At 25.2% G+C, this 14530-nt stretch overlaps 1 protein-coding gene and 1 long non-coding RNA gene across 4 annotated transcripts in view; both read right to left on the bottom strand.

The window, feature by feature from the left end:
- Positions 1-14530, bottom strand: part of LOC136969616 (muscle M-line assembly protein unc-89-like) — a 96392-nt gene that overhangs the window by 41189 nt on the left and 40673 nt on the right. For all 3 annotated transcript variants that reach the window (XM_067263861.1, XM_067263871.1, XM_067263879.1), the window contains exons 6-12: positions 6234-6404; positions 5306-5375; positions 4397-4489; positions 4214-4306; positions 3077-3241; positions 2030-2167; positions 1260-1416 (exon numbers count right to left, since the gene is read on the bottom strand). In XM_067263861.1, the coding sequence (XP_067119962.1) occupies positions 1260-1416; positions 2030-2167; positions 3077-3241; positions 4214-4306; positions 4397-4489; positions 5306-5375; positions 6234-6404 (887 nt within the window). The remainder of the gene's footprint in view (positions 1-1259; positions 1417-2029; positions 2168-3076; positions 3242-4213; positions 4307-4396; positions 4490-5305; positions 5376-6233; positions 6405-14530) is intronic.
- Positions 12041-14088, bottom strand: LOC136969673 (uncharacterized). Its single transcript, XR_010879852.1, has 2 exons — positions 13649-14088; positions 12041-12851 (listed from the first exon to the last, which is right to left on the bottom strand). It is a non-coding gene; the product is annotated as an uncharacterized lncRNA (long non-coding RNA).

Below are 14530 nucleotides of genomic sequence, written 5' to 3'. Positions count from 1 at the left end.
AATCCAGCTCTGCCATAGTGTCTTGAACATTCATACAGTGAGTGTATGCCAATTTTATCAAGAATCTGAAGGCAGAAAGTTTGATGTCAGATCCTTGATAAAAAGGTATACACTCACTGTACAAATTTACAACAATGGGTCAAGGAACATAAATGTGAAAGTCCTTGTATCATTATCATAATTATATTCTAATAGCAATGAGTTTGAAGGCTAAATTAAGAAATATATAATTCTTTATGAAATGTTAAGTAAAAATTTTACTTATAAGTCCAAGTAATGAATTAATATTCAAAAACATTAATGATTAAAAAGTTTATTGAAGGTATCTCATCTCTTGATAACACTTTCTAATTTTAATTTGAAGATTTCTAATTTTAATTTTGCTCTAAATTTATACAGTTTAAAGTTTTTATTCATCATCAAATCATTAAAAAGTTAGTGAATGTTTTATTTCTAAAAATTAGGTCAAGGTCAATAAAACAGGTGAAGTAATATAATGAAATTTATTTGTTTTGTAATTAAATCATATTATTAAAGAGGATAGTTATATTTCAATAAGATATGATTTTAACTGAAAATTTTGCCTTTACTCAATTTAAATAGAAACTTTCATTTAGTTTTCATTATTCAGGTTTCAATGAATCATTTTTAAATTTTAAATACCATCAGTTTAGTTTCTAGACATTCTGCTATTTCTAAATTTGATCTTTTCTAGTTCTTTTAACATTCAGAGGCATTTTGCTACATTTTCTAAAATGTACATTCCATATGAAAATGATATAAACATTTCAAGCATCTTATCTAGTTTAAAAGCTATTCTGACAAGGATTAATGAAGAATTTATCTATATATAAAGTCATATTCTTGTTGTAATGTAGTATTAATAAATTAAGTAGATGCTCTAGAATTATTTTTAAAAAAAAAACATTATTTTACACTGAAGTTCAAATAGATGTATCAAAATGATATGAACACACTCTACAAATTACAGATTAACACACAAAAACCTTTAAAATCTAGCAGAACATGTATTTCAATGAAAAAACTAATGTTATTAAATGTTATATTATTTACACATAAAATTTCATTCATATTATTTATATGTCCAATAAAAATAAATTTGTTAAAGCATATTAAGTTTATAAAGTAAAGAAAACATATAATTATAAAACTACTATAAACACACACACACACGTATACAGTTATACAGTACATAATAAGTAAACTCCAAATGTTATTGTTATATATGTATATAGTACCTTGGCTAACAGCTTTTGTTTGAAATTCTTTAACCCATTCTTGCTTCTGGTCTAAAGACTTTGCTTTAAAACTCATTAATGTATCACCTTTCTTTGATTTAATTGCTATTTTCTTGTTATCGCCTTCAACAACATCTTGAATATCTACATCCTGAATCTAGTAAAATAATTTATTTAAATAATTAAAAATAATTTTTATTAATAATATATAATATATAAAAACGATTAAAAATATATTTATAAATATTATGTAACACTTGTGGTCTTCAAATTTTTATTACAATTTATTTAACATTTATTAAGCAAATTTTGCTAATTCTCCCTCTGAGGATACAATTTATATTTAACTCAAGAAAACGTTTTAATTAAATAGATAGAATTTTAAAATATCTTAAATTCAAAATAAAACTTAAAATAAGAGTGATAAAATAATTAAATTATTATTGATTTTTGCAATCCAGAAAATTTATTTTATTCAAAATTTATTTACATACTTTTTCAATATTTAACATTTAATTATATTTGAAATCATTTAATTATATTTGATTTTTGAAATCATTTAATTATATTTGATGGAAAAAACTCGATTTTTTAATCATTATTTTAAAAAATTTCCATTTTAAAATGTTTATAAAATTTCTATTAATACACATATATATATATATATATATATATATATATATATATCTTGGTTAATCTTAAATATAAATATAATAATCATAGTAAATTAAATATACACAGTAATAGGCAATCTGAAATAATATATTTACCTTTACAATATTTTTTACAATATATAAACTGTTGTCATCAGATACTTTTCTTTCGTCTGTCACAAAAATGTGTCTTTTGAAAAGAAACACAAATTTTTCTTTTGCAACATTATTTTCATCTGTTACCTCAAACCATTCCTATAAAAAATAAAATAAAAAATAGATTTATTTTACAAAAGATAGCAAAATAAATTTGACATTTATTTTGATAATATTTTTTTAATTCCAAAATTAAAATATTAACATACTAATTTATCAATTCTTACTAATTACTAGCAAATTCATATAACTACAGTCAAGTCTACATAAGTCGTCACCTGGATAACTCGACACTCGTCGGTTACGTAGTCAGTTTTTTGTGGTCCTGGCCAACTTATATAGGCATTAATGTTATTAATGGTAAAAAACTCGGTTTACTTGACATCGTTTAACTCATCATCACTGGATAAATACTGATTATTGCACTGCATACCACACAGGTTATTGCATGGTGTGAACTCATTTTTTCAGAAGGGGAGTCAACTTATCAGACACCTAAAAAGTGTGGCTGGGACCACAGAAAACTGACTAATTAACCTACGGTGTCAAGTTACGATTTATGCAGACTTGACTGTATAACATTTTTAAAATATAAATTTTGCATTATCATTCAATGTTATATGGGGACCTAAATTAACAAGTTATATTTGACTTATGACATTATTATATTTTTCTAATGATTAATTAACAACATACCAAAAAATTTTAGAACTTAAAAAATTATTTTTTTCAATTGTAGCAAATTTGTTGATATAATTTAAGTGATTCAACCAAAATTATAGAATCTATATATAATTACTAAAATATAATTTAAGATATAATACAGTAAGATTTTGTTAATGAATATATTAGCTTATTTATACAATCTTTGAATTATTAAATTATTATAATTATTTACATAAATATATATTCATTAGTTTAAATATTAAAAAATAGACATCTCTATAGATGTTAATTGTTAAACATATTTATTCTATTTAACACTAGTATAAAATACATAAAACATACTTTTCTTAAGATCCTTCCTAACTTATGAACATTTCCTTTATATCCATGTAAAGAATTTAAATACTTTAAATCAACAATTCTTTGAGGAATTGCTTGCATAAACTCTAAAGCTTTCTCTAAATCTTCTGTTTCTTCATTTAATTTTGCAGTAAATCTCAGAACTTCCTAAATATAAAAATAATTGAATTAAATTACTTAAATTATTTACCATTACTTTTACAATAAATTCTAATTTTTACTTAATAAAAAATGTCTCTGATAATGATCTGAGAGATATTACAGTGTTTCTAAATATTTAGGCTTGTATTTATGTCTAATTTTTCAATTTTTAGGAGATATAAAAATATCTTTACATAAAGCAAAAACTTTCATGTTGGTGCAAGCAATTTTTTAGAACCTTCACATTTGAAAAACTATATATTAATATATCTGTTAATTATATTTCACATATTTAAATTATCATTATCATCACCATCAATAAGTAGCTTATGTTTTTATCTTATAACAAATCATCTTTCAAAATGATTTAAATTAAATTTTTAAATAACTTCTAAAATATTTCATATTATTTCTTTAATAAAAGGTTTACTTTAAGAGGATGATTAATAAATATCACAATAGCATTAAATTATGCATGATATCGTCTAATTCAGTTGTTCCATTTTGTTATATATAAAGATAAATGCAATACAATAAGGAGTTTATCATTAAAAATATTCATCATTTTATTACCATAAATTCATCATTTAATAGTGTTACTTTAAAATATTAAATAAGTAACACATTTTTAAAATATGTCTATTGTTTATTGATTATAAATGTGATGAAAATATTTCTTTTTACATCATTTTTTTAAATATATTTTATTCTTGTTTACTCTTTTATATATTTTACTCTTGACGTACTTCTCTTAAAAATATATTTCTTGATAATATTGAAAAAGAACTTTCTAATAACTTCAAAAACATATTGTTTCCTTATTGTTTTAAAATAATTATATTAAATATTGTATTTCTACATTTTGTTTAATTCCCAATATTTATATTTAAAAATAAATAAAATTTCTTAATAATAATGATAAGTTAATTTTAAAAAATTAAAAATACAAATATATATGCATTATGTACTGTACAGTACCTTTAATAACAGCTGATAGTCATTAATTCTCTGAATTGGAAGTTTCAAATGATCAGAAAGACTTTTGTCATCTTTTATTTTCTTGCTGAAATTCTATATTAAAAGTTAAAAAAAATTTGTTTTAATCAATCTTACATAGAATAAAATAAAATAATAAAATCATCTAAATTTTCTGCATCTCACATCAAAATATTCCTTCAATGGTCCTGATGCAAGAGCTTCTTGGGCTAAAGGTTCATCACGACAATAGGTAACATGTTTGTCAAAATCTCTTTCCTACAGAAATATAAATTTCCTGTGATTTAAAATTTTATATACTTTTTCAGATTAACATAGTAAAAGTTAGTTCTTAGCATAATACTCAACAATTTTCATCAGTAATGCAGAAACTGCATTACTGATGAAAATTGCAGCAGTTTCTGCTTTACTGAATGGCATATTGACTAGCAAACTTATTTGTAAATGTTCCATAATCAATCCATAATCAAAAAATTTAAAATAAAAATAATTCAGCAATCATTTATATTCACTAAAGAAAAGGTTTTAACATTTTTTAGCATCTCTAGGTATAATAATGAATGTTCATTGGCTGAGTGTCTATATTTGTATGAGAATGAACTCTTTATTTGTAGACATGACTACATTCATACAATATTCAAAAGAGAATGAATTAGGAAAAAACTATTGTCATTGAAGTTATTTGCAGAATTTAAAATTCAATGATTATGACTTTTTGAATCTTTAACAAAAAGCAAAATAATTTTATATGTTCATTGTAAATGTCATATAGATGACATATTGTAATAAATGTTTTAACAAAATTATCATTAAAGCAATGATAATTTTGCTTTACTTTTAAACTTTACATTTAAACTTTGTTTTTGATATCTTTTCTAACAATCAGTTTTTAAAATATATTTGCATCATTTTCATAAATTCAACTTACAATTGAAAATATTTTTGTAATAACTCAAAAAATAAATTCATCTTTGTTGATATTGTGTCATTCTTTTTACTATTCATTTTTAAGATTCTTTTTATTTAATCATCCACATAAATTTAAAATAAATCCAATATAAAATTTAAACTTACCAATCTCAGAAATGTTTTACCCAAGTTGGCTGGTTCAGCTGCATAATACTGGACACCTTTTATTAGAACACTATAACAGAAAAAATTGAAATATCTCTTTGAATATTTGTTTACTGAATTAAAATATATATCTCATGAATGTACTGAAACTTATCAAGTATCATTGCACTAAATTGCAAATGTAGTCAAACATTCAATCTATAATTTCACAATACCATTGCATTTTATAATGAAATGAGATAAGTCTCAATATGCATTCTTTCTGCTAGATTTATCAATTACAGGTAAACATTGAAAATCTGGATTAATTGGGGCTGAATTTCAAATATACTTGTAAATTGACATTTTAAACACTAAACTCCAAATACACTGTAATTCAACTTTAGGTGTTCTAAGTTCAAGCCAGTATTTCACAAGAAATGTAGGAATACTTTTAAAATTCAAAATATAATTTACAGAATCATCATATTTAAACAAAAAAATACACTAATCATAATTTCAAAATTAAAAAAATTACAAATTCTAAATGAATGTTATAACATCAACAATGCAAGGTCAAAACATCATCAACAAACGATTTGCCATTGAAGGAATTAATATCTATTTGTAGATGATCAAATTTGAATTTTTGATACACCAGATTTTCAACTTTCTTAACAAATAAGACTTATTCAATTTTCTTTGTAATTAAAAATGTAAACTGATGTCAATCAAAATAATACATATTTTTTTTTGATTTATAAAAAAAAATATTCAGTTTATCTGTGCCAATTTACAACTTAATTTCAAAATCTTAAATTTGCATACATAAATTATTTGTAAAATTATGTATTTTGTAATAAATATTTAAAAAACTAACAACGATAATAATAATATACTATACATTTAATGCAAATTATGAACAATTATTAATAATCTATATACTTACTTGTTATGAAATTCACTAATTTCTTTAAAATTACTGAATACTACATCTTTTTGATCTCTTAATTCCTTAGGCATATTTGTTCCTTCCATTTCTTTAACATAGTTATTTACAACAAATTGCATATCCCGTGCAAAATCTTCTTCGGTTTCTACTAATTGTTTCACTATGGCTCTATAAAATTATTAAAATTCATTAAAATATAATTATCATTTGCATAACGCTTTTATAATTTATGTTTATTCATTATATCATCATAAAAAAATCTTAAAGAAAAATTGAAAAACATTAAATTTGAAAAATATCCAAACAAAATTATGAAAACATTGAAAATATAGGTGAAATTAATTTTCCTGATAAGAGTTTGCAAATACTAATCTTTCATTATTCTGAGAATTATTAATACCTTTGCATTCAGACAAATTACTTTTGACTTTTAAAAGTTTTTAAATGCCATAGATTTTGTTATTGTTATATTATGACAATTGTCAAAAATCTGTTTTATTGGAGTTCACAGCTTTTCCTAAAGCACTTTTGGGCAACAAAACCCATTGTCAGGAGTCATACGTGAATCCTGGAATTCACTTATGACTTCTGACAATGGGTTTGGTTGCCCAAAAGTGCTTTAGGAAAATCTGTTATTAAAGTGAACTCCAATAAAACAGGCTTTTTTTATTGTTATATTTTTAAAGATCTTGGAATTGTTCATATTATCTAACTGTGATAATATAAATAATTTAGAATAATTATTACATGTATATAGACATTTCTCAAATTATGCAGGATTGCAGTCTAAGTTGCTGTATTTTAAATTTTGCATATCAACATTTTTCCATTTGAACTAATGGTAAAAACCATAATTTTATTCTGCACGCATGAATTTAAACCTACTAACATTCCAAAACTGGAATGATAAAATTTATCCACATTAATAAATACTTTAATAATACCACATAAAATGTAATGTGTATAAAATGAAATATTCATATAAACACAATTTATTAGATGGAAATAAAATTCAAGGCAATTCAAACAAATGAAAAAAAAATCTCTAGACAATTGAGACTTAGTTCAGTTGTAACAGTTTGTTTGAAAAGAGCATGCTGTTAATTACAAACATATGCTGGTTAAGGAAAGTTTTGTGTTGATTCATTAATGTACAGTACATATGAATCTTCTCTAAAGTTGAGACACTAAGAATAGAATATAGAATAGTTGAAAAATTCTATTATTCTTCATGATGTTGATTGTAATAGATTTCCTAAAGGTTAATATTTCTCAAATGATATGTATGTAAATGTTACCATTAACAGGCAAAGATCGTAACTACATTGTATGCGTAATTTTGAATCATAAATATGTATTGATTTTTTATCACGTTTTTAAAAACTATATTTCATACATGCATAATTTGAGAACCCAATGCCACTATGCAATTTACATGAGTTAGATATATATATATATATAACATAATATAGAAATTTGTATATTTTTCTATCACACTTATGAGGAAAAAAAAAACTGGTTTAATAATACTAATAACAACAACTAAATGCACAGTTGTTAAGTGTGACTCAAAATAATTTTCTATACCAGTATGTCAACCTTTATTTTCCATAAACTATTTTTTCATAATTAAAATTAGATATCTGATTTATCATTTCAATTTTATGTTCCAAAAAGTAAGAAACTAAAAACTATTTTTAATTTTAAGTTTTAATGAAACTATCCCAAGTTTTAAGTGTTGGAAAATACAAAACTGTTTGAGCAAAATTCTTATTTACTGATTTTCAAAATACTATTCTTCTAACATAACACAGTACTCCATCTTTCTTGAAATATTATTTCAAAATAGATGAAATACTTTTTAAAATGCAAAAAAATACTTTTGCTATTCAAATGTACAAGATTCTGCATATTTTGACTTTTCTTTTCAGTGAGTGTTCTTTACAAAAATGTTCTAATAATATGAAATTATAATTCATTGATCTCATAACAATTTTCTTCTATTTTCATTTATTAATTCTTATAAGTTACATAAACCCAAGATGGGAATAAATATAAATTACAAACATTAGCTAATACATAATAATTGTATCTCATAGAACTCCATGGAAGTTCATTACAAAATAGCATTTTCAAGCTGATAATATTTTTATCATAAATTGCAAATCCTCTGAGTTTACAATAAAATAATAAATAATAAAAACCATAATCTTTCAATTTACAAAAGATATAGTAAACATTTGACTAATTTTTATATATAAAAAATGTTTCCAAAAAAACTTAAATTTCTTCACTTTCTGCTAACAATTGATCTTTTAACTAAAAAATTAACATTTTTCAAATCAGTAAAAATAGAACTCTTGAATTAAAAAAAAAAATCTACATCAAAAATGTGAAAGGCAGCAGATTTAATCCTATTTTCCTTCTCTCATCTCCTGAAAAAAGCAATAAATTTGCTATAGGTACACAACAAATAACTAGTATTTTCTAATAAATCCAAGGAAGAACCTGTTTACTGAATAATGCTGTCAAGACTTTTTTCTTTATATATAAATCCTTGCGTACAAAAAACATCATCAACATAATCTTAAAAGATATTAGTATCATTAGTAAGTATCACAAACAACATTGGACTTTGGATATGTGAGGACGAGTACCTAAAGAATAAATAATCTTGTAGGAGATCTCTTTATAATAGATTCAGATTCAATTTAAAAATCTGCAAACAAATTTCATTAAGATATGCCACCAGAACACCAATCAAACAACATTCTGAAATTTAACCTGAAGATGATTACTAAAAATAACAAAAAACTAGTTTAAATTAAAAATCTGCTGGACTTTAAGGATTTGATACTAAGCCAAACAATTGCCATAGTTAATCAGGATATTAATATGCTATAATATGATTATAGCATATTATGTATGTAATTATATGCTATAATTATAACATATTAATAGCCCGATTAATTATGGCAATCATTTGGCTTAGTACGAATACATAAGGCTTTGGAAAGTTGATATATATTTAAGGATTTGAACAATAGTTAATTCAATATATATATATATATATATATATGTTATGGACCAAGTGATTAATAGGGCATAGGGCATTATTCATAATGACTAAAATGGGTGCACAGTTTGATAAATATTGATTAATTTATCAAATTGACCAGTCATTATGAATACTGCTATCATCTAGTTGGGCAAAATGATAATAATACATTGAGGAGTGATCATACAACATACACTAGCCAATCAGCAATTGCATCTGAGTGCACATACTGTGTTTAGTACCAAATTTTAAATTTATGCGACCAATAGTTAATCTTGTGCGACATTTTAATTTGATTTTAAAAACTCTAATTATTTCATTTAGAAATATTTATGTTTTGTGAATTATTTCAAAGTATTTTAAAAAGAACCTGTAATCTTTTAAAACTAAGTACTATTAATATTAATTAAATGGAAAAATTTTACCTATGTGCACCATCATGGCAGCAGTTGCGACTGTTCATGTTCCCGACAGACTCCTCCTGGAGGGGAGCCGCCGATTGTTTAACATCACTAGTTATTGATATGTGTGTTCAAGAACTACCATGAATCAATAACTTGTGACGTTAAACAATTGTGGTCTGCTGGTGGCTCCCCTCCAGGAGGAGTCATCAGGAGCATGAACAGTTACAACCGCTGTCATGACGGTGCACATAGGTAAAATTTTACCAATTAAACTAATATTAACAAAAAATCAACTTACAGGAAACTTCTGAAATTTCATTTTTGGTATAAATTATATAAAAAATTAAATATTTTTTAGTTTATTTATTCGAGCAATTAAGATTTTGATGACATTTGGAATTACATAATTTTTTCTTTGTAGCATTTGCATCTATTAGATTTGCAGTAGCATTGACTATAGCCTTGGCCTCCAGTAAAATTAATATGTCGCACAAGATTAACAACTGGTCACATAAATTTAAAATTTGGTACTAAGTGCAATACACACACACAACTCAGATGCGAGTGCTGATTGGCTAGCGTATGTTGGATGATCACTCCTCAACTTATTATTATCACTTTGCCCGACTAGATGATAGCAGTATTCATAATGACCAGTCAATTTGATAAATTATGTTAAAACACCTGAAATTTATTATGTGGCTTTATTAAGCCTTGTTATTTATTTTTCTTTTCTTTATTTTCCTTATACCAAAACTGTACTTCCAGCTTCTGTTTCCCTAACCACACTGTAGTTAGTTGACCCATGTGGTCTGATCTGTTAGAAAACAAAAGGGGGTGACATCCGATCTGTCGAGGGTTACTGGCAGAGGAGGGAGGGAGAGTTGAATGGGAAAAAACAAGACACTTTCAGGAAGAGAGGAAAGCAGGATGGAGGATACATGAGGACAAGTACGTAAAGAAGACAATTATTAAGGAACGGATCCAAGGTTTTTTTTTTAATTATTGCCAGTCACTCCTTTGAACTTTTCATTCTCTACAATTTATGTATAATTCTATGACTCTTATATCTTACTCTAAATTTTGGGTCCAATATTACTATAATTTAGTTAAGTTAAACCTAAGCTATAGTAAGCTCTTTGTTTGTCAGTACTTGGGAACCCGTCAGTTGTATTGTAACAACCGGTCCCAGTTAACTTGTATATCGTAGTTTGTAAGCATGAATATTTGTATATTCAGAATTTGGAATAATTTTTGAAACCATTAAATTTTTATCAATGCCGAGCAATTCTCCGGATTCTGTTATTTATTACTCGGCTACAATTACAATACCCAATTTTATTTATCATTATTCATAATGCCCATATTAATCACTTGGTCCATAACATATATATCATTTTATTTTTATTTTATTCCAATCTTTCAAAATATGTTTCTTCCATACAATTTTCTTAAATGAACACAACAACAAGCCAGCTTCAGTATTTTTAACAAAAATCAGTGAAATTTTATCAACACCAGACAGCATATACTAACATTTTTTAGTATATCTTACTACATCATCCAAAATATCTTAATTCTGTCCATTGTACCTCTTTTCATTCTCATCTCAAAGTGATTTTTATAAGAATTATTATATATAGAGAGAAAAATTAAATCACATGAAAACAGGAATCATATTTGTAAGCACAGTATATCAATATCTATTCAATTTATTCTAGAACATAGCTGTATCTCTTTTAATTTATCAAATATTTTTTATCTTATATAAAATTTAAGTCTCAATTTAAAATATATTGTAATTAGCTTTTACAAGAATCATTATAATTCAAAATCCTGCTGTCATGACTAAATAAATCATTTGCTTTAGATTATAAAATTGAATTCAATCAACAATACACAAATCTTTTCATCTTTGTCAGCCAATATTTAAGAATTCTTGATCTAACTTCATCTTAAAAATGAAGACTCAATGGGAAAAGATCAGATGGTGTAATTGATCAAAAAATTCTTCCACTAAATTTTCCATTATTATTAAACAATAATTCACTACTGATTTACACAATTTTGCCATAAAAATAAATTAGCCCAGAAAAATTACTTTTTTCTCTAAATTCAAGATCAGTAAACTTTTATCTAAAGCAAACTGTAGTAATTTTCTCCTGTTGTATTTTAGCTTTGTTTTTTCAAGATTTCTAAATACAAGACTCCTTTCAGTAACTGCACCAGCATTGATAAATGTTGATTGCCCACAATCTTGCTGGAATTCACACTCAATAGATTGGTCAGTGAGAATTTATAAGAATCCATACAATATACTTTATCATCATTTGAGTCTCCAATTCAAGTAGTAAAATCACCTGTAATTTTAATACTTTCATATTTAGATATACAGGAGTCCAGACAAGTTGAAATCTTCTCACATACTGAATCTAGAGTGGGAAAGAAAGTCACTTACCACCCCTGCTACAAAATGTTCCCAAAGTTAATTTGCTCATGTCAGGAACACATTAGACCAAGGGGAAAACAGATTGATGTATGTTATATGTATGGCTGCCATATTAAATGCAACTATAAACGGGGAAGGGGGCATGTAACATATCATTTAGGATCAGAATTTCACACAAAATTCACTGTTGAAAGATTTTATTGAACAGTTATAAAGTTATGCACATTACATGATATGCTAAATGTACTGTACATTCTTTGGGTGCATTCTATATTCTGTAACAAGGATGTTAAGTGACTTTCTTTCCCACCCTGTATTTCTAAAGCTACAAAAACATAAACTAGTATTAACATATTGCTCATCATTACATTAAAACAACATATTTTTCAAAATCACAGATATAAATTATTTTTGTTTATCACAATTTCTTTTGAATCAAAAGTAATGTTAACAAATACAGCTAGACCATATGAAGGACAACAAGTTCAATTGTTCAATTAATATTTACTCTTTTCTAAACTGCACTTTTATAAAATACTCACTCAAAAAATTTTTAATGCAAACCTTTATATACTACATTAAAAGGTTTTTGAGTAAGTAGCTTGTCTGTTCTCAAAAGAAAAACCATCACCAGTTCTTCAGTTTCAGAGAATCTTCCAATAGTTTTGACATCTCATTTTCTTGCCATCAGGTTTCGTACAAACCTAAGAAAAAGCAAATAATTTTGATTATATAAAATGCTACATATATATGATCAACAGTTTTCTAAGCCATGTTTATTTCATGTTTTTAATTTAGCAATTTTATGCCTAATCCCTTTATTCAAATTAGCTCTTAAACCTTTCAATTCAATAAAAAAGACATTTCTAATAAGGAATTCTGACTTATACATATTCATTAGACTTTATTACAGTATTTACTATTAGAATATCATCCATTAATATGGTTTTATTGCCAAATATCCTTCTTTTTCCTTCCAAAATCTCTTATGGTTTCTTACAAGAACAGGCAAGATAAAGCAAATCTACAAAACAGTAATTTTAGTGAATTTAATATTAAACTCTTTTTTTTTATTATATATCCCAAACTTAATTTAAAATTATATTCCTTAATTTAACCTTCTTAATTCTAATATAAAAAAATTAACTTTTGATAATTTCCAATTTCACAGCCTAAAGTCATCCAACCTTAAATTTATTGCGAGCTCTATGGTATGCTTTCCTTTCACCATGTCTTCCTAATGCTTGGTTAGGCGACTAGCAAGTATTTGTTTTGTGGCCTCAATGTCCTGTAAGGGAGTGAATACAAGGTATATTGAGCCACAACATGAATGCTTGCTAGCCACCTAGCTGAGCACCAGGAAGCCATAGTTAAATTTATATTTAAACCACATAACAATAATCAATATCTTTGTCTATTTTTAAACCAAACACTGTTATATCCTTCCTTATTTCAACATTATTAGTCCTATCAATGTAATAAGAAATTAATTCACCCATACCTTTATCCAAAAGAGTTTGTCTAGACTTCAATTCATTTAGTCTTTTCTTTATTGATGATAATTCTTCTTCCAAAAACTATAACGATGACACAAAAGCCCTATAAGATGATTCCAAACTGTCCAATCTATCCATTATTTTACTCAATTCAGCATTCAATTTTAATAAAATATTCACAACATTGTCAAGTAATTCTAGGTTCTACCCAGAAAATGAATCTTTGGATTGGATATTAAAAAAGTATACTAACTTTTGTATTTTAACATAAGATTTATTAGGAAAGTGTTTTTACTAAAATGATGAGTTGCTTTCAGAAGTGAAAAAGAAATCGTTGTTGGAGTTCTAGCAGTAATTATGCAAATTAGAATTAAGAATAATTAATAATAGCAGTAATAAAAAAGTACAACCCCAACAAAAAACTTCAGACTGCATGTCATCTCAATCAATCTCTAGCTTATTCTTCAATAATAACAAAGAAAAATTTTGTACACTTATAATTATTTAATATTATAATTATTATATATTAGTAAACTTTATAACTGAAGATTTTTACATTAAAAAATTTCCATGTTGACAATACAAAAAGTTACAAGCAGTTGAAAAAAGCAAGTGCAACAAAAAAAAAGCCCAGATAGAGCCATTTCTGATAAAAATATATCTCAGACAATGCATTAATGTTTAGTTATTTTATATTTTGCTTGTATATCAGCCTTCATATGATTATTCATTGTATCAATAAGAGCCTAGCACTTATCTGAAGTGATGTATTATTGTTATTATTATTATTATTAATTATTTTTTCTCGGTTTCCTTTTTGTATGTATCGGGTTTTCTTGGTTTGTACCGTGTCGCGTGGAATTTTCTTATGATGTCACCTTAGGATA

Source organism: Centruroides vittatus, unplaced genomic scaffold (genome assembly GCF_030686945.1).
Source record: "Centruroides vittatus isolate TY-2023 unplaced genomic scaffold, ASM3068694v2 contig_1035, whole genome shotgun sequence".
NCBI lineage: Eukaryota > Metazoa > Arthropoda > Arachnida > Scorpiones > Buthidae > Centruroides > Centruroides vittatus.
Note: the sequence above shows the minus strand (reverse complement) of the source record. Positions and strands in the feature narration are given on the sequence as shown.